Here is a 27,448-nt window from a genome sequence, read left to right as displayed (position 1 = left end):
GGCTGTAAATAGTTTCATATATACTACATACATACTCCTTTTCGGTAGATGATAACTGTCTATGATTCCATGACTATTCTTCGCGTAAATGTACATAATGAAGATGAAAAAGTCCAATGAATCAGACATGAAACAACATAAATAAACAACGCCAATGAATTGAACAAGAGAGAACTAAAAGTAGCGTGCGATTTTTGTTTGTGATCTATCGCTGTTCATAGCCTCCCTCGGTAATTCGCTGAGACTCTTCGACCTCAACGGGGTTTCCAGTTGGTTCGAGAGGATAGGATGTGCTGGGGAGAGATTTGAGGTATGCTTTGTTTTTCTCGTGGGCCTAGAAATACGTCAGTATGTCTTCTTCAATTGCAATCCAGAGGGCTGTAGACATACAAAAGGAAGTCCGCAGTACCCGCAGGTAGCGATTTCAGGCTTGTCGGTGTTGATAAAGATTCGGGGATGACCGAGAGGGCCGCCGCCGCCGTCGCAGGAGACGACTCGCTCCTTTGTCCATCGCACGGGTTGTTTGTGGATCAGCTCAATGGCAGCGTATGGTTGGGGCTATCTCATCATTAGTTTGTTTCATACCTCTGCACCTTGGGGTGCTCAATTCAAACGACTGATTCATCGGTTGTGCTCACCTGAAGCTCGATGATAGTCTGCTCAAACCGAGGACCAGTCATAGCCTCCTCTCGGGGCTTCTGGCTCTGGGCCCAGGTCGACGCACGATTGGGAGCCTGCAGCTGTCGGTTCTGTTCTCCCTCGACAGGCTTCTCGACTAGTTTCGCATCAAAGGCGCCCATTGAGTCGACGGGCACGGCATTGGTGGCAGAAACGTTGGGGACGGGCTTCTTGGGTGTCGGGTCGTTGGCCGGGATAGAGGCATTGTCGGACCAGCGAGGGGTGGTGATGGAGTACGAGGCTCGCGCAGGAACTCGCGCCGACGAGCGGGATGCCGAGAGGGCGACGGAGGCAATTCTGCCTCTTGCTGAGGAGAACATTGCGTTCGTATCAATTAGGGTTGAATTCGGAGGTGCTTCTCGCGGGTGAGTAGAGCAGATGAGGTTGCAAAGCGGGAATTTGGAGGTTTGGCTAAGCTCGGTCGGTCTACCACGGAACCAATCAGCGGCCGCGATTTAGCTCTGCTTTTTTCTCTTTCCCGTATAACAACATAATAAATGATTTCTTGTCGTTCTTTATACTTCATACAACCTCTTTTTTGGTGCAAGCCTGTTGCAAGATATCTATTCGACAAATTTGCTCTGAGACAATTTACAGTACCGACCTTCATAATATAAAGCTACACAATGCCTACAACACCAGGAAAGGCGAAGACAATGTCTTCGCGGCTCTTGACAATGAAGGTAAAACGAAACTACCAATTTCACATCTGGAGAAGCAGCTCTAACAGAGTCATAGTTCATGCAAAGAGCTGCCGCATCATCCAACCCCGCCCCCGTCGAAGACCCCGAGACCCCCTCTCCCAAACGCCAACGTCTGTCCACCGAACCAGGAACACCCAGAACAACCTCCGACTTGGACGCGGTCAACGCCGCTCTCGCCGCCGAAGAACAGCGCCGCGCAGATGCGATTGCGCGTCAAGCCGCTGAAGCAGGCGAGTCGAATTGGGTGTTGAATTTCGAGGGTCCTGCCGCAAAGCCAGCTGTGTCGTCGCAGCCTATGATCGTGGCTGCTGATTCGTTGGATGCGGAGGATCAGGAATTGTCGAATGGCGGACGAAAAACATACGGTGGTTTCAAGAGTAGAAGCCGGCGGATTGTGGTGAGTTTTCTATATACAAGACTTTCCGGGTCGCATCTGGCTAATGCGGATTTGTACGCTAGTTTGAGGCAGAAGAGGAAGACCTTCCAGCAGACCCGAAAGAACGCGCAGAATATATGGCCGAAAAGAAGAGAATAAAAGAGAAGGACGAGAGGAAAGCGGATAGGGTAATGCAAAATGCGACTAGTATCTCTGGTGGTGGTGGTGCAAGGACCGCCACAGTGAACGACCGAGACAAGAACAAGAAACATGGCGGAAAATCGGGAAAGAAGCGCTCTAAATGAGGCGTAACAGATTTCCACGATTCAATTACATTCGAGCAGATTGAACTACGGCACGGCTGGGAGATGCATTCATGACGAGACGTGACATTCGGAATCTCATGATCTATTATACAAGTCTATGGAAAGACAAAACCACCGCTGACTGCGAATAAATACAACAACCTCATGAGGAATTACTGTCTCACGTGAGTATGCAATCCATATGTATCCGACTCATCACCATCACCGTCATCAAAGACATCAGAATCATTATCGGTGAACTCGTCGCGGTATGATCTATTACCGCGGCTTTCGGCCAATTCATCTCCTTCAACATCGATGTCGACGTTGTCCTCGTCATAGAATCCAAGCCGTGCTTCCTCATCACGAGCCAGAGTCTTGGCCGCCGCATTGGCGTCGGGGTCGTCTGAAAAGTCGCCATGAGGGCGTCCTGCAGCGTGATCTTCCTGTATAGACCGTCGGATTCCAGCCCGTTCTTCGGCTTCGAGTTCTTTCGCGCGGGCCAATGTTCTGCGCAGGTTAGGTATATACCTTGAATATCAATCGATGCGAAGAATACATACCTTCTATAAATATATATACCAGTGGCAACGCCAATAGAGACCGAAACGATGATGCTAATGATATTAATCGCCTTAGAGCCAGCGCTCATTTCTTCATTGTTCTCCGATAAGATACGGATGCGGCTCCCAATAAAAGCGGGCACCATGAACTTGGGTGCAACAATCAGCGTAGCGAGACCGTAGCTCAAAGGTTGGACTGTAGGGAATGTCGATACGGCGCCGTTACAGAACGAGTATGGCAACGGGCAAAGTCGAATCATGCAGAGAAGTTTGAGGCCGTCATACTTAAGTGTCAAAGCAAGCGCCGCGAAACGCTTGTCGTGCTCCGTCATGCGTTTGACGAAGCCGGAAAGAACTGTCCGGGAAATGATAAATGACAGTGTCGAGCCGACAACAGTAGCAGATGCGTAGACGATCCATCTATTTGAAGATCAGTAGGTGAAATCACAGAACGCGAAAGCTGACGCACCCCTTCCAGAACCCAAAAAGAAACCCTGATATCGTTCCAAGTGTCGACCAACCAACCAATGGAGGAAACGATACGAGGATGATCGAAAACCACACAATGATAAATGCCCACGGCGAGTGCCCCCATTCCTCAGCTACTGGACCCAGCCAGATGAAAATCTTCCCCGCAAGAACCAGAGACGCCACACCAAGAGCGCCCAGAAACAGCGACGCCGTAAAATATATTATCTTTTGAATCAGAGTCATCTTCTCCCACCGTTCCCTTGCCGTACGATATAACGATTCGGCTTGGTTGATCATTCGATCCCGGAACGAAACGGCCTCGCCCATTGTTGATTGGCGTCGAGAGCTGCGTCGCGACAGGGTTGGGGAGTGGCTCCATGGCGGACGGAGACCGGAGAATACGGGAGATTCTCGTTCTTCAGGCTCTGAGACTGGAAGTGACAAAGCCCGCGCGGTGGTCTGGTAGTCTGCCGGCATTGCAGACTTGTGATGGCAACAGTGAAGATATTGTTCGCGTAGGATAAATTCGTGCGGACCGCGATATAAACGTGTTGATTATGCTGCGTTGAGATGAGAGCTACTGTCTAGCCCTCGCTGACAGTGCTGGTCATTGGCGGGTGGCAGTATTTGATCGGAGTAGATGGTCACGTAAATGACTATGATGTTAGCTTGATCGTATATTTTGCTGCCAGAAAGTGTGCTATACTCTGAGTATATACTTTGATATCGCCAACGACAAAGTATCAGGAGTGTACCGGAAGTTGAAACCATCCAAGCTGAAAGTTGAACCGCCAAGAGGGCCTGTAACAGTATGCGTTCTGTCACGACCGTTGATGCAGTTGGCATGCCCATTGGCTGAACCAATATTTTGCTTGTATCGTTGTGTAAGTTACATACGGAGACGTAAATGACATGCTCTGACATCAATTGTTTACTTCTTGGTACCTCTTCTTTGATAAATTCATACTCTCGTTCTACCTTACGCTCAGGCACACAAGTGATATCAGCCCCTCCGTCAGGAGTATTCCTATACATCGCTCGACAAATTCAGCTCCAATGATCCAAGGCGATCGCAGAGATCTCGGGGTTGGCGCTGGCGTCCAGATCAGCCCCCCACAATCGTATCCTCCGGTGGCAGTCTCCGGATCTTACCCATCACCAGAACAATCTCTATCAGTTACACAGACTTTCTTCTACTATTTTGACTCGGCTGCTGGATATCTGGCTATCGACAACGCTTTATGGAGATCTCATTGTCATGCACATCGATCTGTAATCGTAAGACTAAGAATAGAGTAAGTTACCGTGAAGGAACAATTAAGTTTCAATTATTCAGCCATTCACTTGACCAGGATAACTAGATAATCTATTCCTTTGTAACTAGAAGTAGAAATGAGCGATTTATCTAGAACTTGGAGTACGTACATAGGACTTAACGGAACCTCCCAAGGACTTAAGAAAACGTGGATCCTTGGGCTTAGGCTTTCCGGGTCCCTCCCCCATCTTCTGCATCATCCCTAACGATCTGTTTGCTATCTCCCTTCATCTTCTACACACGTGCTTTTTGTTTGTTTTTATACTGCTGCCGTTCTATATACTCTCTTTCATATTCATACATTCTTTCTGTGCCTTGTTGTGGTAATCTGAATACGATGTGACTCTTGGATTGCCCCTCTGTGTCCTTTCATCCTTGTGCATCTTCTGCCCTCTACCAGCAAAGAGGGAGATATATCCAGCGCATCTACAGCTTTTTTGATTGTCGCATATATAAGCATACTATCTGATTCCTGTTGTCGCAATTTGTTTACTTCCGTCTGATCGTGGAAACTGGGCTAGCTCACCAACAACAACATCAGATCAGCATGGTCTCGGAAGAGCTGTTCGAGCTTTGCCAGCCAGTCCTCCAAAACACCGCCCTAGACGATGAGGAGCAAACTGAGCAGCTGGAGGACCTTCTCCGCTCGAACACTACATTAACCGGAGCTTCCCTAGAAAACGCAGTCCTTGATATCTTATGGCGTCAGCGCAATCAGTCCAAACCCAATGCATCGCCGCCAACGCGACATACTATTATTCGCCGGTCATCCCCAGCGCCATGGCAAGTGCGCTCCGCAACGCCGATTTCGTCTCCTTCAATGACCGGCACCAGTCCGGCAGGCCCTGGTTTTCATCTGACCCGAGCTGGCCTTTCACGTGGGCCTCGTTCGTCGACCGCGTCCCCGTTCACCTCCCCACGTCCGTCTCCTCGTCTCGCCTTTGCGCAACCCATACCACATTCGCCGAACCTCAATGCATATGAGTTTTCTGACCAGAATTCCCCGTCTTCAGAATTGTATGGTGATTTTGGCAGTGAGAGCAACGTCGATTGGTTGGTTGCAGACGATCAACTTAGCGTCACATCATCTGTCGGTGGATTGAGCGCATCTGCGCCAGAATTTGTACCGGACATGAGTCCGCATGATATTCTCCGCTCTGTGTTGGGCGACAAAAAGTCAAATGATGAAATCGAAGCGGCTCTAGAGGCCAACAGCTACGACCTTGGTGCTACGATTGCAGCACTTTCGGAAGATCCGGGCAAAGATGGGTCGCAAAAGTCAGATGAAGGTCGAGTTGTCGTAGGGAAATCCATGACTGTGGACCACAGTCGCCCGTCGACTCCTTTGAATCAAGCGCGCACCCCGGTGGTGTGCAAGTATTGGCTTTCTACAGGTACATGCTTGCGGGCAGATTGTCGGTTTAGCCATGATTTGACGAATCATATTTGCAAGTAAGTACTTCTAAGCAGAAGCATATAAGTAAAGTGCTTACTTTCCCAGATATTGGATGATGGGCAATTGTCTTGCCGGTGATGGATGCCCGTTTTCGCATGATCCTGCAAGCCTAATGGGCAATTTGAGCATTACTGATGGGCTCAATCAACAATCGCCAGCGCAGGCCAACTTTCAGTTTGACAACAATCAAGAGGCATTTCCAGCTTTACAACCTGCCGGGGCCGCTGGAGAACAGTGGTATGGTCGAGACATGCGCAAGTACACGAATCATGTTTTGATTACCACTCCAGCAGGCAATACGTCGCCATTGGGAGTCGGTCGAAGGAATGGTTCAAGCCGTCCTCAGTCTCGACCGACCAGTCGCCATCAGCAACGCGACTTGAATCCGTCTCCTCTTTCTGTTGATGACCCTGAAGCTTTCCCGGCACTGTCAGCCATGGCAGCGAAGGGATCAGGCAAGAAGCATCATGGCAAGAGAGGAGGCCATAACAACAAGGAGACTGTTGCAAGCTCTCTGGCTGATATGGTGCGCATCTCGTCACCTGGGCCAGGCAAAGGAAAGAACTCCAAGGTCGGGAAGGAGGTGAAGACTCGAGAACTGAGTGCCGCAGCGTTGGCTATACCAGCGCCACAGAATATTCCTTGGCTGGAAACTGGACCTAGAGCCAATCAACAGTACATCAAAGCTCGTACGGATGCCATTCGACATGGTACTGTGCGAAACAAGTTTTTGCAGAGGTGAGTCAATCAGTAATTTGATAGTGGGATAATCTAACGTTCTTAGTGCCGCGCAAGCGTGGAACCGAAACGATGCTCGAGCAGCCAAGGCATTATCGCTGCGAGGACAAGCTGAGAACGAGGCCATGCGTAGATGCCACCGAGAAGCAGCTCGACAGCTTTACGAAGAACGCGAGCAGCATCTTGCAAGCAGTGGCCTCGACGGAGCTGTCGAGGAGCTCTACGTCGATTTGCATGGTCTACACCCTGAAGAAGCTGTCAAATACCTGGACAAAATCCTCGTGAAGCATTCGACAGAAGACCGAATTCTCTATGCCATAACTGGGACGGGCCACCACTCCAAGAATGGAAAGGATAAAGTGGGCAAAGCAGTCAAAGTATGGCTCAATGAGCTAAAGTACGTCTTCCGCGAGTTCAGCGTGCCTGGCGAACGCGGTGGCTATGTCGGTGGTGTCTTGGGTATCGACCCTACCAACTACGACAAAGAAGCCGCTGCGAAATGGCGCAGCGAGGTCGACGCCCAGTCCGAGACAAACGACGCCCAGCCAGTTTTGTCGATGGGGAAGATTCAGCTACTCAAACGCGAAGACACTAACGGCAAGTAAACCGTCTACTTATGTTTCATGAATCAACGAAAGCTATGATCTGGATACCCTGTGCGCCTGTAGAGACTACTGCTATTTCTGTGGCGCTGCTTTCTGCGATAGATCAAGTTGATATAATATCTCATCTCTTATCGATCTAAACAACAATCAAATTACTTTAGGAATAGAACACCCATCAAGAACTTTCAAACATCCTATAGACGAATATATATACTATGTAGATTGACTATTCAGGCTCCTGCCCCTTCCACTGCTCCCTCAACTCCCCAACATCCAATCCACAAGCCTCCGCCCTTCGCACAATACTCTTCGCCTTCTCCGCAACAGGCACATCAATCATCTTCCCATCCAACGTCCACGCCCCCTTGCCCGCTTCAGCAGCCTTTGCGTCCGCAATCACAACCCTAATCGCCCACTCAACCTCATCAGCCTCGGGACTGAACACGCGCTGCACAGTCTCCACCTGCGTCGGATGAATACATTGTTTTCCATTGAAACCTAAACGTTTCCCACCACGCGACTCTTCCTCAAGGAGTTGCTTGGCGGACTCGGATTTGTAGCCTGTGCAGACGAGGTCAATTGTGGAAGGGAGGTCATGGGCCCTTGCGGCTGTGACGATTGCTGATCGCGCGAACAGGAATTCTGTCAATGAAGGCGAGCGCGTAAGACTGAGGTCAAGCGCGAAGTCTTCAGCGGCGAAGATGAGGCCTTGAAGGAGAGGGGTTGCGCGACAGATTTCGTTGAGGTTGGTGATTGATTTTGCGGACTCGATGAGTGCCAGGATCGAGATGGGGACTTTTCTTTCTTCTTTTAAAGTGTGAGTAATCACGTCGTTGATGAAGGTCAGGTCAGACGCTGAATTGACTTTGGGCACGACCAGGGTTGTCAGGTTCGGCGATTGTAACTGTTCTTCGTCAGCGCCAATTCATCATCTGCCAGCTAGAAGACGAAAGACCTACGACTTCGGTCAAATCAGCCAAAGCCAAACCACTATCCACAGAGTTAATTCGTACCGCCCGCTCACGTATCTGCGACGGAGCAGGCTCATCAATGGCTCTCCGCACGAGTTGGCGTGCCTCTGCCTTCTTGTGCGGAGTTACGCTGTCCTCGAGGTCATAGGCGACGCAGTCTGCGGCTAGAGAGCGGGATTTGTCGAGGAACCGTTGTGATGAGCCGGGGACTTGGTAATCGTTGTTAGGTCAATGCTGATGCTATATCATGGAGCTTATGGGGATAATGCGGGGAAGCTGTTGCTTACCGTAGAGGAGGGCTCGTCGGAGGTTGTTGCGAGCTGCGGAGGCCATGTCCGTTTACAATATTGTACAATTGATGTCAATTAGAATATTGAAGAGTGAAAGTATAATTGGGTTAAGAGCTGTGGTTACCCCAGATATGTAGGAGCGGCTAAGTTCTAGTGATGCGGGCGTCAAATCTCGGCCACTATATAGCCGATTCTGCGAAGCCTTTACCGCATACTTATGAACATGCCATTTAAGGCTTTTATCATGGACAGAATGATGATATTTTTCTCAATGGTATTGTCATTTTGATTGGCTGATTTGTTGATTCACGTCAATTGGGTTTGTTTACGTACAATGAACATCAAGACGAAAGGTAACGGCAATTCGAGTTGTAAAGTACACCAAGTGTTACTAATCGATGAAAGACAGTTGCTATGTACACAATTTTGGGGAATATACATATACCTCTAAGCATCTTGTAGATGGCTGTGACTTGACCATAAGCAATGATTCTGCCGCGGCCGACCGCCCMAAAGTGACACGCAACGTCGATAAGCTCCAAGCCGATAACAACACAACATCATTCATGTTCCAACATATTCACAACAGCTGCACCGATTAACGACGAACTGTTCTCACGGTGCCAATATGGAACGCTCACCCGCCCAAGGCGACCTGAATTGGCGCCTTAGCGCTCACCCGATTACCTTGTTGTTCTTCCTAGGCTTCCGCATTGGTTCGTCTCCATTAATTTGAATCCGAAAACACGAAGAATTGAGAAGGAGCTGACAACGAACAGGAAGTCTGCTGATGTACCTCTTCGGCGTCCTCCTCATCGACAACTTGTACGTTCCCCCCCGCTTCCCTACTACTCCATTCACATCTAATAGAAAATGTCCAGCGTCCTTGTCTTCATTATAACCCTCCTCCTCCTCTCCGCCGACTTCTACTACCTCAAAAACATCGCCGGCCGACGCCTTGTCGGCCTGCGCTGGTGGAACGAAGTCAACACTTCCACCGGCGAATCGCACTGGGTCTTTGAGAGCTCCGACCCTACCACGCGCACCATCACTGCTACCGACAAACGCTTCTTTTGGTTGAGTCTGTACGCCACGCCCGCGCTGTGGATTGGGCTGGCTATATTGGCGATTGTGTTGTTGCAGAATGTTATTTGGTTGAGCTTAGTCGGTACGTCCTTTCCCCCCCCTTTCTTCTGGATTTAATTTAGATTGACACTGTATAGCTATCGCGCTGGTCCTCACGATTACGAATACGTTGGCCTTTTCGAGGTGTGATCGGTTCAGTCAGGCGGGTTGGCTTGCTAATAGCGCGTTGTCAGGAGGGATTGCGGGTAACCTTGCCTCTGGTCTGTTTGGACGGTTCTTCCGGTAGCCTTCTTCTATCGCTGCTTTCTCATCCATTGTTATCCGTATATCGGGTGTTTCTATTGTGAGCCGGTATGGATTCACCGGTTTAAATGAGTACGGGTGTATTTAAGTGTGTATTTACGTGTATAACAGATAACAGATCATGTCAATGATGACGAATATTCATCTTCGTTTTAATATTACAAGTGGTGGAGAAATCATTCAAGTCATATCATTCGTCATCCGTAGATGGCAGGTTATCTTATATGCTAAACATTTTAAACTGTACAAATCTATTCACAAGAAATCAACGCTCCAACCCAACAATTAAAGCTTTTCCTCGGCAGTCTTGCGAGAGCGCTCAAATGACGACACTGGGGGCGCCGAGTTGGGGTTGGGGTGGTGCTTCTTCAGAGCCATTTTGACGTTATATTCAAGATCGAGCTGAGCCTTGGGGTCATCGGTCTTGGGCTTGAAGTCCACTACAAGGTCGTCCTTGACGGCAAAGACGGAGTCGATGGTGAGATGTGGGTCGTCGCTGGGGTAGATCTGGTTGATGATAGTGGCGTAGTCGGGGTGTGTGATCATAAGGTGAATGTGGGCAGGACGCATGGGCGAGCGGTCCATGATATTCAGCAAAACACCGGCGGGGCCGTCGGTGGGCAGCGAGTATGGGGTTGGGTGGTAGCAGTACCAGTAGAACTCTCCATTGGCATTCGACACAAACTTTCCGCGGAGGTTGTTCTCGGTTTGCTCGGGGTCTTGGAAGTCGTATTTGCCGTTGGCGGAGGCTTGCCAGATGTCGAGCACGGCGCCCTCGATGGGCTTACCGGTTTCCATGTCCTTGATAATTCCGTGCATATAGGTTACTTTGCCGTTGGGGTTGGTGTTTTGGATAATGCTGTCGCCGAGCTCGCGGAAGGGAGCGTTGGGCGACCAGAAGGGTCCCAAAATGACATTAGATGTGGGGGAGAGGCCTTGCTCGGTGATGATTTTGTTTGCAATCTCGTCGACGAGTCTACTTGTTCTTAGCAAATCAATTTTTTTTAAATCCCTGATAGGTAAAACTTACGACTCGAGACCGATAACGTCGCATACACGATGGCATTCGTTGCGAATGGGTGTGCTGATCTGACCAATAGAGTTGACAAATTCGACACCGAGCATCCACTCGGCCGGGGTGAGCTCGACCTCACGGGCAAAGTCGTGGATGTGCTTGATCAACGATCCCAAGACCACGCGAGCACGCTCGGGGGTCTTGGGTCCCATGGCGTTGATAACGCCGGGAGTGAAGGTAGGATCGAATTGGCGCGACATTGTGTATGTGGTGTGTGTGGTGAAGCGGAATGCCCAGTGATTATGCTTTGAGAAATGGTTCTGGGGAAGTCTGGGGCAGGGCACAAGGCGCAATTAAATAAAAGAAGGCAGCGACAAGACCAAACGCGACGGCAAATCTTCTCGGCTACCCATGGTCAAGGGCGCTCGTCGTGGGAGATATACAATCCCGGTGCCACCTGCCGGAGTCAATGAGTCGCATGTTTTACTGCGGTGAGGGGCGCCCGGTAGAGCCAGTCGGGTCTGGTGGATTACGCGCTGTGCCCGCCGGAGAAGCGCTTACCCGCTGCCGCCAGTTCCCCGCATTTTTTTCCCCTAAGGCAGACTGACACCGGAATTTGTTAGCAGAACAACTGAGAGAGACACTGACAGAGGCACTGATCGATGCCTTGGTGCCTTATGCCGGCGTCTTGCCGATGTTTCCTATTTGGGATTGCTCGGTAACTGTTCTTCCGACAATCACCTGACCCGCCTACCGTTGACTGCATGCAGCACGTCGCGCTCTCTGCCGCTGCCAGAACATTTCTCCGTCTGGCTATCAGACTGTGGTACGTACCGTGCAGCTGCCGACTCGGTCTGCAATTCTATCGGGAATGGTCGGCAAAGTCCCGATGCCCATGCAGCTTCCGTGCCAAGCCTTTGTACCTTTGATTCAGCCTCACAACGATTGGCACGCGAGATGTATTCTTCTTCTTTCTCCCGGGAAAATGTTTGGGCAACAACACACGAGTCGATCGCAACGCGGATATATTCGATACCGGTTTTCTGAAGGGTGAATCTCTGCTGAATTGCTTCAGTTCTCCGAGATGGCTCTGCTGACAAGCTGGGTGAAAAGGTACTCAGTTAGACGCTAGCTCAGGGTTCTAGATGGCTAGACAGCATTGATGATCGTGACCGCTGATATCTTTGAGGACAGAGACAAGTACATGGCCGTGAAAGACCTTAATGACCTTCCCGCATTTGACTTTCATCGACCAATACAGGGTACCGGGACCTATTAAAAACACGATTATACAGGACCTTCGAAGATATCCCTCGATTCCAAGCGAAGTTCCGAATATCGCGTGAATTCTCTCCTTATCTTCGGACAATTGTAGTCTGCACGTACCATTCGGGAAATACTGGTCTTCGTCCTCTGTTTGAGATCATCTTCCGCCCTCTGTGGACTGAGTGGTTAGACAGCTTCAGATAAGCGAGTTGAACCTCATCGGATCGCATCTATTTTCAGAGATGGCGTCGGTAGTCACATTGAGCACAGTATCCAGAAGTCTTGGATATCAGCAGGCCTAGAGGTTATGACAGACAAAGAGAAGAGAGCTTTGGACGTCATGTTGGGGTGGATGTTTAGTGTCTAGCTGAAAGAACGAGCGGCAGCACAACAGGTATGCAGTCAAATCGGATTTAGATTGGGGACTACCTGCTTTAGAAAAGAGCCGGCATGTTTCTAGTTCAGTAGAGAACTGACGGATTTAGAAGTTATGACCTGTCCACGGTTGATAATGTTGATAATGTTTCGAGGAGGGCTCAGAGCGGTACATTACATAGTACGTATAGATTGGATCCACGGGTGACAGGGCTAAGGTTTGATCACCCAGATCTATGAATCCCATAAAGTACTCCCCACCTTAACGTCCTTATTGTAACCGCCACGTAATCCGAACTAACCCCTAGTACCTTAGTACTTACACCGACCAAGTGCTAATCAGCACTATTGGAATTAGATTTCCATACAGAGTACAGCCTTGCAATACCAAAAATGCAACCAAACCAAGACCACAAATATGCAGGGGAAACTGATGTAATAACCAATCGCAATCAGACTGCAGCCTAGAGAGATTATGGTTGTCACACATAAGACATTTAGGCTCGTGGATGGAGAATTTCTGATGCGGCTGTCAAGCCACTTTATGACCTGTACTATGGCGATCAGGTCTACCTTGGTCTCGCCCTGGTAGTTACATATATCACGCATCTAATTATAAATGACTGTCTAAAAATCAACCTTCTTAAGTAGAAGATTAGGTATATAGCCAGAAGCGAGATACAGGTCTAGAGGCCTGAGCCCTTGAGCAAACGATGGAACAAATGCTACCCTCTAGGCTGGTCGTATTTGAAATCTAGTTGCCTTGTTTTGACTGCGTTGGTATATGAATTCTTGACCGCTTCATTTATTTTGAGACTTATAGAACTAGAAACGATCCTAGCGAGTCCTTTCATATTTTATTTGGATTCATCTATAGCAGCGTTCTAGAAAGATGCCGTGCGACATGGACATATCAAACGAGCTCAAGCACGAGCTTTGTGGCTTTACATGAGAATGATTACTAGGTACGACTCAGGTATGTAATGGACCTTTAAAGCTCTAAAGAAAATGCTAACGGTCTTGTAAAAAGCAATATGCCTAGAAAAGGGGGGGCAAGAGCCTAAAGAATAGAGCTAACAGAAAAAGAAAAAGACGCCATAAATGGGTAGCCATAGTCTAAAACATCTTATCAAAAAAACATTCCAGTCTTGTGATTTGACAACATCCTAGCAGCATGCAGGCTGACTGCAGCCTTGTCGCATAAAGACGCGTTGGTGTAGCTAGGGTTAGGGCAGATGGGCAACTGGACGGTACTCTCCTTCTTCCTCCTTCCATTAGTAGGCAAACTAACAAGTCTCCTCCCTCACCAGTCATATATCAACAGGCTCCCCCTCCCAGATTCTCAGAGAAAGTCTCCCTTTTCTCCTGTCACCTCACGTCATCGCAGCCTTCCAAGGCAATGTCAGAACGGCGTTCTGTCAGACTCAAGATACCTTCAGAGAGACTAGCCCTTTTCCAACAGTCCATGGATGGTGTAAAGAAACGCAAGAGAGTCAATTGGAAACCAGGCGAGAAGGAAGAGATGTTTGCACTTCGCGAAAAGCATCCCGACATGCTACTGAAAGATTTCCAAGAGGTATAATCTTTTTTAATTGTTTGCTCAACAAACACAATGACTGAATGTTTACAGAGATTCTACCCCGACCGAGGGGTAAAAGCTTTGTCCGGGATTATTTGTGTATGTTTCTTAAGTTTTACTACATGACTCTGACTAACTTTTGTTGCTCAACAGCAAATGAGAAAGGACGCTCGTAAAGGAGAACCCGAAGCTAAGGGCACCGATGATCGTCGTGTGAGTCCTAAATCACCTCTTTGTGAGATAAATATTGCACAGGATCGGGTTCTGATGAAGATGCAGTCCAACACTCCCAGACTTCCCGAGTTGAAACGTCCTCGAAAGAGCGGTCCCTTTGAGTACAGCGATAGCGAAGGCGAGGAGTCCAGCTCATATGAAATCATTGAGGATATCAACCCTTCTGGTCATCGTACTCCCAACAAGGTACGCACAACAATAGGTAGCAAAATCCTTGACAAATGACTGACATCTCAGGGGCTGCAGTTCATTAAGCTATCACACTCCGCAGAAGCTCAGTCCCCATCGACTCGTCATGTTGAGCAACAAGAACCTACTATCCGCTCTCAGACAGATGAAGCTCCTCAGGTATCAAAAGAAGATATAGCACTTGCATACAGACCTCAGACAACTCCTCCAGAAACTACCATTGTGGCTCAACATACTGGCTGTTTAGAGTCAAGCTCAAACTCTACGGGCATGAGTCCAATCGTCCTTGACATTCCTCTAGAGCAACCTGCAGAGTGTCATGGAACCGAGATGCAAGTAGACGTTGCCAAAGACAGAAAGCATCAGCAAACCCAGCTTCAAGCCCCAAAACAAGAAGCATTTCCAGAGTCCTACATCAGACAAGGATTTGCCAAGGAAGTCACGGACATTTACACAAAGCTCCAATCACTGTGTCGCTTCGAAGAGCAATTGTTCTCCACGGTGAATCAGACTCGGGCCTATAATTCTGCGGTTGAAAAGACGAGTCATATACTGAAAAAAGATTATGATACCATCAAAACAGAATTTGAAGCGATGAAAAATGAAAAGGATAAGGAGATCACACAGCTCAAGGCAGACTGGCAGGCTGAGCGGGATGCTTTGGTGCAGGAGAATGCACTTTTGGGTAAGAGAATTGAGTTGATGAAATCTGCGTTGTACGGGAATATTGAGGCGTGATACCTCAAGAGCCAAAAGCGGGGGGTGATTGCCGGGGTTTTACATAGTGTCTAATATACCCTGGTCCGGCGCCATTCAGTTTGCGTCCGGGATGTTAGTAGCAGTTGATGCTCACACAGACCAAAAACTTCTACTGATTCAGGATCTATTACCTCTTAGAATCATAATTCCCGCTGACCTCACTTCGGCCAAGGGGTTTTCCAAAGACATCAAGGTTCAGAGGAAGCTCGTCGAAAAAAGAAGAAACCGATTAAACAACACAAATGCCAACAGAAATGCTCATACTAACCAATAATGCCATTGTGGCAAAACGAGAACAAAGAAAAATTAAGTGTATAGACAGGGGTTGTCACTAAATGATTAGTGTTAGGGCTATTATTCGCTCCCGTAGCCATGCGGCGCAGTCAACTAACCCCTTTTACCAACCAAGGGCAGGAAATAACCACTGTCCCTCCGCTTTTAGATGCATTTTCTTTGTTGCTTTGTTCTTACATAACATCATAAACTCTCCAACTTGTTTCGACATGATTGGGTTAAGGAATGACTACGTATGGACAGCAAGCAACATCCTTGCGAGGTAGACACCTTCTGAAGTTTCGGACCTTCTTCCCTGATCATTTTTTTCCCATTTTTTTAAGCCCAGGGATCTTTCAGTGTAGTCCTCTTGTTCGACTTCTGTGGGGCTTAGCTGACTCGACGAGATTTCTACAAGCGTATCAATCTCAGATGGATGTCACAGATGCCACCAACGGGACGTAAAACACGCAGAAGATAGAACTAAATCAGCTACGTAATCGATACCATTTAATCATTTGACCTATTCAAACGTTCAACTACATTGACCATGTCAATTATGTAACTATGTTCGTTTATTTGACTATTTTCATTATATCTAACTGCTCAAGTGTTCAACTGTCGACTTGACACGATGCTACACGAAGCTTAGACTTAAGACGTACGACCGTGGGAACCAAGATCAACCCGTTTGAGTACCATGTATACTTGACCACCTTTAATTAGCCAACCATATTCGACCACTGCTTCTTTTAAACGACCCGCTTGATTGAGCACTCGCTACGTAGTTGAACGTGACAAGTGTCTCCACACCCTCCTCTTGTCTTAATATAATAAATATGAACATACATTTGAACAAGCGGACCGAGCACCAGTCCGATTAAACAATGAGTGGGTCGTTTGTTTTCGAGTCCAGATTCAAAAAGGCCTAGTCTACGTAAAATCGTTCAAAAAGAAAGGGCTGTCCAAAAAGTGTTCACTGTCAAACTACACAGCACTAGACTATGAAGCATAGTCTCGAACGATCGTTCAAATAAGTGGAACCAGAAAGTGATCCAACTTGAACAGAACCCTAAGACCATGGTCAAAAAGTTCACCATCTAGGAGATGGAGTGTTCAACTCGATGCCATGTGTGTTCTTCGTTTATACAGATGGCTCTGTAGCAATTTCAAGGGACAACCAGTCTTGAACGATACTCCCTACGTCTTTGGCTATAAATACCTGGATGGTCTCCGTGAATCATGGCACTCTCTCTTCTCGAAAAATACAATCCAACTGCGCGACGTCCACGATAATCTTTGTCACCTACCAAATCAGGTTTAATTATCGTCAATATTCTCATTATGGATCAACAAATCGTCCGTCGAACCAATGCGCCCGCGCAGGTATGGCCATTCCATCCGTGACATCCTAAAAAAGCTTAAAAGTCGTCATGAGAACTGTCGAAGCTAATCCATTAGAAGGCCCCCTTACGCCAACAACGTACCTACGAGGAGCTTCTACTCAAGATCCACGAGTGTAACACACTCACTGCACGGAACCAGCAACTCGAACAAGAAAATGCTTCGTTTCGGCTACAGCTACAGCTACAACGCGCTCCGGCTGATCAGGGGTCGGCTGGCGGGAGACTTGAGTCTCAGCTCCAGGATGCTAATACCAAGATGCACAACTATATCACGGTCATGCGTGCGCAACTGGATGCCAGCATGAAGCACATAAAGGAGCAGCAGAACACTATCGAAGGAATGAAATTAGCTATTCGTCGTACTCGAGACTTTCTCAATACTGAGTTCAACCTAGACCCTTAACCACCTAGGTACGACATGAGAAGATGCGATGAAGCGAGTTCAGCTACACACTCTCTGGCATGCGAGAAGGACATGATTGAAGGATTTCAGATTGATTTACACACACTCATTTTCTAATTTGTGACTTATTTTTGTCTTGGTGCTTGAAGACATTCGTTACTCCATTTTGGTTTTCCCACATACTTGTTGCTTGTTGCTTTGCAGCTTGTGTCAAGCGTTCAATCCTTTGGATTACTTTCACTTTGTGATCTACTCGATACTCATAGTACTAGTGGCGAAAAGTCAGAGGATGATATGGCGAGCCGCTGATTTGTTAAATATTCCATAATTATCTTGACTGAATACTAATACTATGACTCTTTCTCAATGGTCCTGTACTTGCGAGAACAAAGAAAATTAAGTGCATGGACAGGAGTTATCAATAAATGATTGGTGTTAGGGCTATTATTCGCTCCCGTAGCCATGCGGCGCAGTCAACTAACCCTTTTACCACTCAAGGGTAGGAAATAACCACTGTCCCTCCATTTTTAGATGCATTTACCATCTCGAATTTGATTTCTTATATTTCGTTTAATGCTATACCAGAGATCCATTATATTTAATTATTATGTGGTGTTGTAAAGCTTCAAAATATTCTTTACAGTAATACACTAACGATCTCTGTACTATACTCTGTATGGACACCTACTCCGTATATTCGAGGATTCCCTCATTAGAGAAGAAATTCTGTAATTAATGTCCTATTTTGCAGCCCTTCGTGCGTAATAAATCCAATTCAACGCAAAATCCTTGTTACATTCTCTTGGCCTAGCACATGGTTGGCGATCTGTGACAGTGGTCAAAACCTGATATTGAGGCTATCTCGCTAACTAGGTGCACCGGGTCTACTGGCAATATCAAGCATGGAGAAAGGAAGAAGAAAAGAATCAGACACCCTTCGCCAGAGGGCCCTTTTATATGTGTGCTTCCTTTGTTCTCTTGTTTCCTAACATGGCATCGCTGAGGGTATTCCCGTTACAGCACCGCTTAGGGTCCTTGCCCTAAGTACGGATTGCTCCGGTCAACCCCCGACTGCGCTATATCAAGTCTTTGAGGCTCAGAGAACTGTCACAGATCAAACCAAACACCTGAACAGGCAAATTGACCTGGGTGGAGATATCTATTCTATTTTCCGAATCCCATGGGTCTAGTTTCTCATCGATGCCATTTACAAGCACAGAACGTGGAAAACTGGGCTTTCCCCCCGTTCAGCTGTATTTTTTTTGGCGGGGGAGGGGGGGGGGATCTAGGACTTGCAGAATGCATACAAGTTTATCAGGCTAATGATGACTAGAAACAAAACTGGCACAGTTGTGGAAATTGGCGAGAGCTAGGAAGATAACTAGTCAAAGAATTCACAAAGAGCAGCAACAATTCACACAGTATAGAGGTCACACCTAATGCTGAGAGCCGTGTATTGTTCCCAGATTCCCCCGGAACGAACTAGAGCTAGGCGCACTCTTCCCCGTACCAACGGAGTACATATCTTTGGCCTGCAGCGCGTTAAAAATTTTCGAATACTTGTGGCCGGTCCAGGTTGGGTTCGGTATTATAGATATCATGGAGCCTCGACGGCTTCTTCGTCACGCTTCTCCGGATCCACATAATTGGTATAGTAGAAGCGTTTGTCGAGGTTTTCGTCGCGCTTCTCCTCAGGCACATAATGGGTATAGTAGAAGCGTTTGTCGAGGTTCTCGTCGCGCTTTTCCTCAGGCACATAATGGGTATAGTAGAAGCGTTTGTCGAGGTTCTCGTCACGCTTCTCCGGATCCACATAATTGGTATAGTAGAAGCGTTTGTCGAGGTTCTCGTCGCGCTTCTCCTCAGGCACATAATGGGTATAGTAGAAGCGTTTGTCGAGGTTCTCGTCACGCTTCTCTGGAGGCGCATAATTGGTATAATAGAAGCGTTTGTCAACCTCTTCAGTAGCACGCTCTAGCTGGTCATTACCAGAGACAGGAAGCGCCAATGCACTACCTGCAGCTCCAAGGAAAGCAAAATAGTAAAGAAAACGCATCTTGATGTTGTTGAGGATACAGGCAGGTCCGATAAGAAACAAGACAGATTGTTTGTTGATGATTGAAGCCTGTTCTTGGGGCAGAGCTATGACTCTTTATATGCCATGAAAGCTGCCCTTTCCTGTCGTTCTCCTGAGATTATGGACATTAAATCGTCGATCTTACTTCCTAGTCCGGATCATTCAAGTAGCAGTCAGCTGCCTGACTACCAAATTTGAGGCCTGCATATGGGGTAGTCTGCAACTATGATGCTGCGGAACATGCATCATTACGTATCCTCATCCCTCAATTGTGCAGAGAGCCACTGTGGTGTGTGGTCCATGCATCTGCAGGTTATTCCACATCCTGCTTGAGGGCGCCAAAGGTTCATACGATTGGAAAGTTGTGAATCGCCTGTTCGGTTACTTCACATGACTGCACAAATACTAAAATGTATCGTACTCCCTTCATGACTTCTCGTACATTAATTGATGAACGACAGCGCATTTAGTGGCTCTACTGTCAGCGAATCTGGAAGCAATCAAGGATAGACTACAACTGTTTAGCTACAAATCGCCGATAAACTCTTTAAGCTTTGCGACGTGTCTAATCTAGCAAGAAGGGCCAAAGCATCGTGCAGAATCGCCCGGTATGCCGATCTTTCGGAGTTTGAATTAGTTCACCAATGATCACAAGCGGGACAGACACTATCTCATACAATAGCACAAGTTTGAGCAGTCACCATCAGCAAGAACACACTGCTATGAAGCACGTCGCCATGGTGCAAGCCTCCTGCTGAGCATTGAAAATACGCATCAACTATCAGGGAATCTAGAAACTCCAAAGACACTCGGATTATATGCTTTTGATCGGTTGATTATGCGAGAAAAACTAACGATGCAAATCGTGCACTTTGCAAGTGTCTAGCCACGTAGTTTGAGGGCTATCTCTTGGCATGGTTCGTGGTGACTTTTAGTATGCATTAGCGCAGTTGGCAGTATACAGGGGTGCGATTGGCTGCATCATCTTAAACACCACTGATTTTCACGCAGATCGTCGATTGTTATACGCAAGTCCCCAGCAACGCTAGAACTAAATGTGTGGGACAGATACATCCATCTAGAGTTGCGTAACAGATTGCACCTCCGAGATCACATAGACTAGTGATTTCCACTCTTATTGCGTGATGTAGATATCCCGTACATATGCATTGCAAAGTCTCATCACCCTGGGTGTTCAGCTACGCCACCTCGTTCATCTGGGTAAAGCAAGACGTCAGGAAGCGGGGGGTTTTAGCACTGTTGACCATTTGTGGATGGTACGTTCTCGTCCTTACTATTGCCACAGGGTAGACACCAATCGGTTGTGATGATTGCCGAATCCCTCCGACACTTTCCACTTTTTCTAAATGACAGCTTGATGGTCTCTTTTGATACCAAATATTTTTCATCTTTGACTAATTTTTCACAACATCACTCGCAAACAAAATGGGCCTCTCAGAACTTTGGAAATACTTCCACCAGGAGCCCGAGTTCCATGCTCTCCAAACTGAGAGTTATGATGTTGATGAGGGAGATAATGAGTCAGAGAAACTGTTACCAAGGAGGAGTCTTGCAAGAAAGTCTGCTCTTCCAACAGCCTGTATCTCCTTGACGATTGTAAACGTGTTTATATTGAGCATTACCATCTTCCTGGTCTTCATTGCAAGAGGAAACCTCTCAAGGAACGAGAAGAATGCCGTTCTCAGACCAGTTTCATGGTGGTGTCAGTCTCCGCTCCCTAAACAAATTGCTTCTCCAGGCTAACGAGGTTGTTGCTTATCACAGCACCGGTCCTCGACGATATAGAGATTCCACGATATACCACAAGGCTGAATGGGACGCTTTTTGCTTTACCAGAGGTCTCGATTGCTCGTGAGGAGCCCAGTGCTGAAAATGACGCAGCTTGGGCACAATATGAAAAGGTCTTAACACATGTCGTCACTCGCGAGCAGATCATCAAGCTGGGTAAAGACCCCGAGACAGTTGCTCGCTTCGATGAAGAATACTGGGACATGGGAGATGATGCGTACATGGTCCAGCTCGATGTTATGCATGTAAGAGCTCCAGTGTTTTGGGGGGCAGCGGATAGAAAACTGTATTTTGTATTCACTGACTTGGGAAATGCACAGCAAATCCATTGCCTGAACCTACTCCGCAAAGCCGCTTTTGAGGACTACCCCGGCTATGAGCCCAAGTTAGACGTCAAAGATAAGATGTGGTGGATTCATCTTGGCCATTGCACCGATATATTACTCCAAAATCTTCAATGCAATGCTAACACTGAGGTTTTGACACTAACCTGGGTAGAAGACCGCCAGGTTCCTTGGCCAGACTTCAGTGTGAATCGAAAATGTCGCGACTTCAATGCGCTGGTGGACTGGCAACGTGAAAATGCTGTTGACGCCGACAAATTCGATGCAATGCCTGTTCCTACAAATGCTTTTGTGTGGCCGGCGCCTTGGAAGAAACAAGATTACGAACTTGGTATCAAATTAGGCGATCATCATCTACAGGAAGGGGAGGAACTCGGGGATCCACATATGCATCATAACCATCAGCTTGAGGAAAATTGATTTCCTCTGTAGGAATAGGCCGTCTAGATAGCTCAGGCTTAACGATCGTTGTACGAAAAGAAAAGTGCATGCAGGCGATTCTACATGTCGAAATAGTATCAAAATTTTATAAGGAGTAGTTTTGCTGGGGTTGCCTAACGTTGCCCGACTGTCAACCACCGAGATCGGTGCTCACTTAGTTAGGAATATGTGCCTGTCACACTACTTACTACATATTTCCGTAGCAAGGCCCTACAGAGGTTTGGACCAAGCAGAAGTCGGCCCCTGCGGGACACTAACGAAAGTAAAATATTGCGGGTATATCTTCCTGGAGAATTTCGTTGCACATTGTGCATTTTGTTCTATACCAAAACTAGAGTATTACATCATGCATAAAGTAGTCAGACAGTAAAGTTGACGCCACTGCAACTAACACAAGGATCGTCAGTTGCAATGTGGTCACCGCTCGTTCTCTTCTAGCTTGGTTTGTGATCGCCTCTCTCGATACAAGAAGCACCTCCCCGCACTAGCTGTGCATTCTGAAAAGTTACTCATTGTAGCGCTTTCCCTTTCTTTTTTTTTCTCTTATCAATCATGAGCATATCAGCCTCGCCGCCAGAGTTTAGCCATGGGGGCGATGACGAAAGCGTCTCCCCCTCAAGGAAGCCCAGGGACCCGCCACAGGCGGAATGTTGTCGTGGTCTTGACTCGGATCTGTCCCCGCACACTCGTTTTCGCCTTTTAATTACATTGACAGTGATATTGTTAGCCTTTGAAATTGGGGGACAGATGATACCAGGCCCCATGTTGCGACTGATCGAGACCATCGCATGCAACAACTACTGGCGTCGACATGACCCAGCCCGGCTACCAGTGTCCGGTCATCTCCCAGAACACCTGTGCAAGATATCAGCGGTGCAGATGGAAGTAGCTACGGTGAAAGGATATTCTGACTTTCTCGAAGCGTTATTATGTCTGTGAATCTCCGCCTGGAGGCAAAACGTTGGTGCTGACATTTCCATAGGTGCCATCTGTGCTATTCCGTACGGGGTATTGGCAGATAGATATGGCCGCCGGCGGGCCATCCGCCTCACAGTTCCTGGCTTTTTGCTGAATTCAATCATCACCAATTCCGTCCTGTGGTTCTCCGATGTTCTACCTCTCCGTGCTATCTGGCTCGCCGCTCTCAGTTGGACTATAGGCGGAGGGCCATCAGTCGCCCTAGTCGTAATTTGGACAATGTTAGCCGATCTCACTACAGATCAGCAACGTGCAAAGTTATTCTTTCGAGTTGGACTAGCCAGCCAGATTGTCAGCTTTCTCGCTAGAGTAATTAGCTCCGAATTAATGACGCTGAACCCTTGGATACCGTTGCTACTCGGCTGTGGGACAGTCACAATTGGGATGTGTTGTGCTCTTTCTCTTCCCGAGACCATGGGCAGGGTGAAGACAACAGCCACATCACAACCATGCTCGGATGAGGCGCTATTATCCTGCGAAACCACCCCTTCGGAGTCAAAATCCGCATATCCTCTGGTGCCGAGGAAGATTGCACGTCTCATCCATCCTTACCTTTTCATCTTGAATCGCCATCTTCTTCTACTCCTGTTCTCCTTTTCTACAGTCCAGTTCGCGCAGAGCTCCTCTTCGTTTTCGACTCAGTATATTTCGACACGCTTCAATTGGACACTGGCACGTGCTAATCTGCTAATATCCCTCCACATAGCGATAACAATCCCCGTGTTTCTTTTTCTACTTCCATTTCTCTTGAAGAAGGTTCTGCATTTGCTACCCCTATCAAGGAGAGATCTTCAGATTGCACGTTTTAGTGATTTTGCTCTCACCCTAGGGTCCCTTGGCTTCGGTCTCTCTCCGTCGGTCACATTGTTGATACCAAGCATATGTGTGTCTGCCATTGGAGCGGGATTTACCCTAGCCTCACGGTCTCTCGTCACTGCTTTGGTTAAGCGGGATGAAACTGCGAGAATCTACTCTGTGATCGAGATTGTGCAGATGGTGGGAGGTATTTTGGGCAGTCTGTGCTTCACGAAAGTTTTCAGCTTTGGGGTAAGAATAGGCGGGGTCGCAGCTGGGCTAGTGTGGATATTGAGCAGTTTACTTTACGCGTTGGTGGGACTTGCACTTATGATTGTTGATGTATAGATTTCAACTTGAACCTCATTTTACCATTTTTTCCAAAGCGTCTTCAAGCCTTTCCTCCGGCAGGCAAAGTAAMCCGTTCGCACTTTCTTCGTATTTCATGTAAYCCCCGCCATACCCTTCGACACAAGTAACGTAGCGCATGAGTGCCGGGAGACCACTGTAGTCCCCATGTGATAGTTTGGCCAATGCCCGCCGTTTCTCCTCTTCAGCATCTTGGTAGCTCACATCCCATTTTCCAGTCAAAGTTCCCAGCGAGCTCAGAATACCGTTCTGTGAGATATTAAAAGACTCAATAAACAAATATTTATTAGTGGTCTTCACGGGGGTCAAAAGAGCATTTTTGACTGCCAGAGCGGTGGTGCTGAGAGTTGTTGTAGACCAGTGATGATCTCCATAACCGTTCAGGACCGTTGCCTGCCTCCTCGCGAAGTCGAATCCTAGGTAATGAGGAACAGCGCTGTGAAGAAAAGTTGTTAAGTCCCTCACTTCATTGTTTCTTTTTAAGCAAAACCAAAAAACCAGTATATATACATACATACGTTGCTCAATTTTGAAAGAAAAATCACTTACATTTCAAAAAAAGGCCCAGTCACAAAAGCGGTCCATTTCAACCCTTCAATCTCCTTGCTCTGGAGGTACTCAACAATCCGTCTTTTTTGCGTAACTAGAAACGGGGGAAGTAGCCGCGCCGCCTGCTCATTCCGTGTATCATGCCCAAATTCCGATGGCACAAAGTGCTTTACCCCAGCCTTCAGGGCGGCGTTGATTATCGTCCTCTGCTGCGGCACGCCTTGAGCAGCGATGGCGCTAATGATCGCGTCTTGACCCTTGAGTAGTTCGACAAGTTCGGACTCGCTTGAGTCATAGTTGCCTCCGACACAGTAGACTGGAATATGCGATGGGAATCGACTGCGGTCGGACGAAGCTCGACTCAGGATGGAAACCTCGAAGTGAGGGTCCGCATCAAACGCTGATACGAGATGGGAACCGAGATGGCCGGTAGCACCGATGATGATGACTTTTCGAATCGGGAATGCTGAAGACATTGTTATTCGATGAAGAGCGATCGTTGGCTCTAGAAACAGAGGTTCCCATATCACATGCAGATTTATATGCCAAAAGTCTGTCTACGCCTGTTCTATTCCCGACACACTAAGTGAATGGGGGCATCGCATCATCCATCGATTCTGCAAACTTGCCCCCAATCTTCTATGGAGAACTCGTGTGATGTAAACCAACCTTTGCATTACATACTACGTACTAAATCCTATGAGCGTCGTGCTACTGTAGTATGTTGTACCTATTGGCTTGGCACGCGGATCGTGGCTTTCATCCCACATTGCTTGACCCACCATACAAGATGTGATCCATCAGCGAAATAAATGCACACGGCGATTCCGGGACAGCGCTCCTGTTCACCCAACTAGGCATAGGGAGTCGAGGTCCCCAATAGAATTCCACAAGTAGGCTCCCATGCTCCTAAGCTTCCAAGAATGGTTGTAGCGTAACCAAATGTATTTATGTGTTCTTGGGTTTGCGTTTAAAAAATAAACCGCAACCGATCTCGAGATTGGCTTTCTCAGTGGACCAAGTTCTTTACTGCACTAGAATAACCATAACAGGCGATAATGACCCAAATTTCAATCCCTCCCACCATTGACTACACCATCACTCCTGTCTACAATCATGTCGGAGAGGTGATCTCGATCAAGGTCAGAGTCGAGTTGCTGGTGTCGCCTCTCTCTGCTGGCCAGGTACTTCTGGCCGTGCCTTTACAAATCGCATCGGTTGACGTTGGCTGTTTCGTCAACGACAGCATTGTGGCTTTCGATGCCCAAGGTCTGCTAAGTCTTTCCCGGGATGCAGAGAAGTTGGGACCTCCAATCGCATGGCAGAAGTGGAGGGTTTTGCGAGACACGCAGGGCCCAATCTCCGCCGAGTACGAGGCCCTTCCCCGCAGGATAAGCACGACGACCAGGAATGCACCACCATTCGATTTACGCCTGAATTTCGGTGGAGCTATCAGCTCCGGGTATGGCTTTCTAGCAGCCCCACTAGTGGAGGGCTTTGACCAAAAATTCGACGTCTTTGTGCAGTGGGATCTCTCGAAAGCCCCTAGCGGAACACGGGCTATCTGGACATTCGGGGAGGGCCCTGACCGCGTATATCGACGTATGCCGTGCTCTGAGATCCAGGCAACGTATTTCGCTGTGGGAAAGATTGTGTCGCACGGGAGCGCACAGTTCGGATTGTACTGGCTCGGGAATCCGCCTTTTGATGCACGCCTCCTTTCAGATGACTTGTGCCCAATCTTTATGCACATGGCGAAGTTTTTTGGCGATAAGGAGGATGACCCTTACCGTGTCTTTATCCGTTACAACATATATCGTGGCTCCGGCGCAGGAACCGCACTTGTCCGATCATTCACTTTCAACTACGACGATTGGGACTACAAGGACCCCCCAAGCGCCGAGCAACAGGCTCTATTCCTGTGCCACGAGATGACCCATAATTGGGTCAAGCTTGGCGACCCAGAGACCGACAACTGGTACGCTGAGGGCCTGGCTGAGTACTATTCCCTCCTCATGCCGACTCGAACGAAACTTCTGACCCTTGAGCAATTCCGGGTAGCTCTCAATTACCGGCTGTTCGCGTACTACACGAATCCGCTGGTTCATCACTCTAACGATGAAGTCGCTAAACTGACCTGGAAAGTCACAGATGCCCAGCAAATTCCATACGGAAGAGGACTTCTTCTTGCTTTTGCCGTAGACGACTTGATCTCGTCTGTCTCCCATGGGAGGCAGTCATTGGATGACCTGGTCTTGAGTATACTCCGTAGGCAACGAAACGGTGAACCCTCGAACCAACAGACGTACATTGAGGAATTGGGATATCTCCTTGGTGACGACGCGTCATCTTACATAAAAGCCCGTGCTATGGTCGCTCACATGTGTGCTGGGAAGCCCATGGTCCCAACGGTTCATGGCTTAGCCCGCTTTGGTCTGAAGGCTGAGCGTGGTGAGGGTGCTATTTGGGAGCTGGGGTTTGATGAAGCGGCAGCTATGGATGAGCTGATAATTAAGAATCTTGACCCTTGCAGTGCAGCCGCGAGGGCGGGAGTCCATGAAGGGGATCGAATTATAAAGTACACGCCATGGAGCAACATCAAAGGGAAGCAAGACGCGATGATAGAGTTATTTCTTTGTAGGCGGTCTGGGGATGAGATTGTTGTTTCTTTCACACCTCGCGGCAGTCGCATGATGGTAGTCTGGCAATACGTTTCTGTCAACTAA

The 27,448-nt window shown here is 47.9% G+C and overlaps 13 protein-coding genes across 13 annotated transcripts; 7 read left to right on the top strand and 6 right to left on the bottom strand.

The window, feature by feature from the left end:
• Positions 1 to 205: 205 nt before the first annotated feature.
• Positions 206 to 998, bottom strand: BHQ10_004594 (uncharacterized protein; the record flags this gene model as incomplete). The annotated part of the gene is made up of 3 exons (XM_040876976.1): positions 206 to 334; positions 391 to 558; positions 639 to 998. 3 exons carry the CDS (start codon positions 996 to 998, stop codon positions 206 to 208), a joined length of 657 nt encoding a protein of 218 aa, XP_040733098.1.
• Positions 999 to 1,304: 306 nt separating this feature from the next.
• On the top strand, positions 1,305 to 2,063 carry BHQ10_004593 (uncharacterized protein; the record flags this gene model as incomplete). Its single annotated transcript, XM_040876975.1, has 3 exons — positions 1,305 to 1,361; positions 1,417 to 1,779; positions 1,842 to 2,063. The coding sequence occupies 3 exons, from the start codon at positions 1,305 to 1,307 to the stop codon at positions 2,061 to 2,063; spliced, it is 642 nt and encodes a 213-aa protein (XP_040733097.1).
• A 173-nt stretch (positions 2,064 to 2,236) lies between these two features.
• BHQ10_004592 (uncharacterized protein) lies at positions 2,237 to 3,574 on the bottom strand (the record flags this gene model as incomplete). Its single annotated transcript, XM_040876974.1, has 3 exons — positions 2,237 to 2,573; positions 2,627 to 3,046; positions 3,096 to 3,574. The coding sequence occupies 3 exons, from the start codon at positions 3,572 to 3,574 to the stop codon at positions 2,237 to 2,239; spliced, it is 1,236 nt and encodes a 411-aa protein (XP_040733096.1).
• Positions 3,575 to 4,959: 1,385 nt separating this feature from the next.
• BHQ10_004591 (uncharacterized protein) lies at positions 4,960 to 7,211 on the top strand (the record flags this gene model as incomplete). The annotated part of the gene is made up of 3 exons (XM_040876973.1): positions 4,960 to 5,864; positions 5,914 to 6,606; positions 6,653 to 7,211. The coding sequence occupies 3 exons, from the start codon at positions 4,960 to 4,962 to the stop codon at positions 7,209 to 7,211; spliced, it is 2,157 nt and encodes a 718-aa protein (XP_040733095.1).
• Positions 7,212 to 7,437: 226 nt separating this feature from the next.
• Positions 7,438 to 8,515, bottom strand: BHQ10_004590 (uncharacterized protein; the record flags this gene model as incomplete). The annotated part of the gene is made up of 3 exons (XM_040876972.1): positions 7,438 to 8,115; positions 8,171 to 8,391; positions 8,470 to 8,515. The coding sequence occupies 3 exons, from the start codon at positions 8,513 to 8,515 to the stop codon at positions 7,438 to 7,440; spliced, it is 945 nt and encodes a 314-aa protein (XP_040733094.1).
• Positions 8,516 to 9,100: 585 nt separating this feature from the next.
• BHQ10_004589 (uncharacterized protein) lies at positions 9,101 to 9,844 on the top strand (the record flags this gene model as incomplete). The annotated part of the gene is made up of 4 exons (XM_040876970.1): positions 9,101 to 9,188; positions 9,252 to 9,297; positions 9,354 to 9,640; positions 9,696 to 9,844. The coding sequence occupies 4 exons, from the start codon at positions 9,101 to 9,103 to the stop codon at positions 9,842 to 9,844; spliced, it is 570 nt and encodes a 189-aa protein (XP_040733093.1).
• A 302-nt stretch (positions 9,845 to 10,146) lies between these two features.
• On the bottom strand, positions 10,147 to 11,136 carry BHQ10_004588 (uncharacterized protein; the record flags this gene model as incomplete). The annotated part of the gene is made up of 2 exons (XM_040876969.1): positions 10,147 to 10,837; positions 10,892 to 11,136. The coding sequence occupies 2 exons, from the start codon at positions 11,134 to 11,136 to the stop codon at positions 10,147 to 10,149; spliced, it is 936 nt and encodes a 311-aa protein (XP_040733092.1).
• A 2,780-nt stretch (positions 11,137 to 13,916) lies between these two features.
• Positions 13,917 to 15,257, top strand: BHQ10_004587 (uncharacterized protein; the record flags this gene model as incomplete). Its single annotated transcript, XM_040876968.1, has 4 exons — positions 13,917 to 14,093; positions 14,148 to 14,195; positions 14,250 to 14,516; positions 14,568 to 15,257. The coding sequence occupies 4 exons, from the start codon at positions 13,917 to 13,919 to the stop codon at positions 15,255 to 15,257; spliced, it is 1,182 nt and encodes a 393-aa protein (XP_040733091.1).
• Positions 15,258 to 16,895: 1,638 nt separating this feature from the next.
• Positions 16,896 to 17,360, top strand: BHQ10_004586 (uncharacterized protein; the record flags this gene model as incomplete). The annotated part of the gene is made up of 2 exons (XM_040876967.1): positions 16,896 to 16,937; positions 17,013 to 17,360. The coding sequence occupies 2 exons, from the start codon at positions 16,896 to 16,898 to the stop codon at positions 17,358 to 17,360; spliced, it is 390 nt and encodes a 129-aa protein (XP_040733090.1).
• A 1,597-nt stretch (positions 17,361 to 18,957) lies between these two features.
• BHQ10_004585 (uncharacterized protein) lies at positions 18,958 to 19,416 on the bottom strand (the record flags this gene model as incomplete). Its single annotated transcript, XM_040876966.1, has 1 exon — positions 18,958 to 19,416. The coding sequence occupies one exon, from the start codon at positions 19,414 to 19,416 to the stop codon at positions 18,958 to 18,960; it is 459 nt and encodes a 152-aa protein (XP_040733089.1).
• A 1,467-nt stretch (positions 19,417 to 20,883) lies between these two features.
• BHQ10_004584 (uncharacterized protein) lies at positions 20,884 to 22,010 on the top strand (the record flags this gene model as incomplete). Its single annotated transcript, XM_040876965.1, has 2 exons — positions 20,884 to 21,160; positions 21,223 to 22,010. The coding sequence occupies 2 exons, from the start codon at positions 20,884 to 20,886 to the stop codon at positions 22,008 to 22,010; spliced, it is 1,065 nt and encodes a 354-aa protein (XP_040733088.1).
• A 2,157-nt stretch (positions 22,011 to 24,167) lies between these two features.
• BHQ10_004583 (uncharacterized protein) lies at positions 24,168 to 25,198 on the bottom strand (the record flags this gene model as incomplete). The annotated part of the gene is made up of 2 exons (XM_040876964.1): positions 24,168 to 24,609; positions 24,723 to 25,198. The coding sequence occupies 2 exons, from the start codon at positions 25,196 to 25,198 to the stop codon at positions 24,168 to 24,170; spliced, it is 918 nt and encodes a 305-aa protein (XP_040733087.1).
• Positions 25,199 to 25,780: 582 nt separating this feature from the next.
• Positions 25,781 to 27,448, top strand: BHQ10_004582 (uncharacterized protein; the record flags this gene model as incomplete). Its single annotated transcript, XM_040876963.1, has 1 exon — positions 25,781 to 27,448. One exon carries the CDS (start codon positions 25,781 to 25,783, stop codon positions 27,446 to 27,448), a length of 1,668 nt encoding a protein of 555 aa, XP_040733086.1.

The sequence above is a fragment of the Talaromyces amestolkiae genome, assembly GCF_001896365.1.
Source record: "Talaromyces amestolkiae strain CIB chromosome Unknown scaffold8.1, whole genome shotgun sequence".
NCBI lineage: Eukaryota > Fungi > Ascomycota > Eurotiomycetes > Eurotiales > Trichocomaceae > Talaromyces > Talaromyces amestolkiae.
The sequence above is the reverse complement of the archived record's forward strand: the minus strand, read 5'-3'. Positions and strand labels throughout refer to the sequence as shown.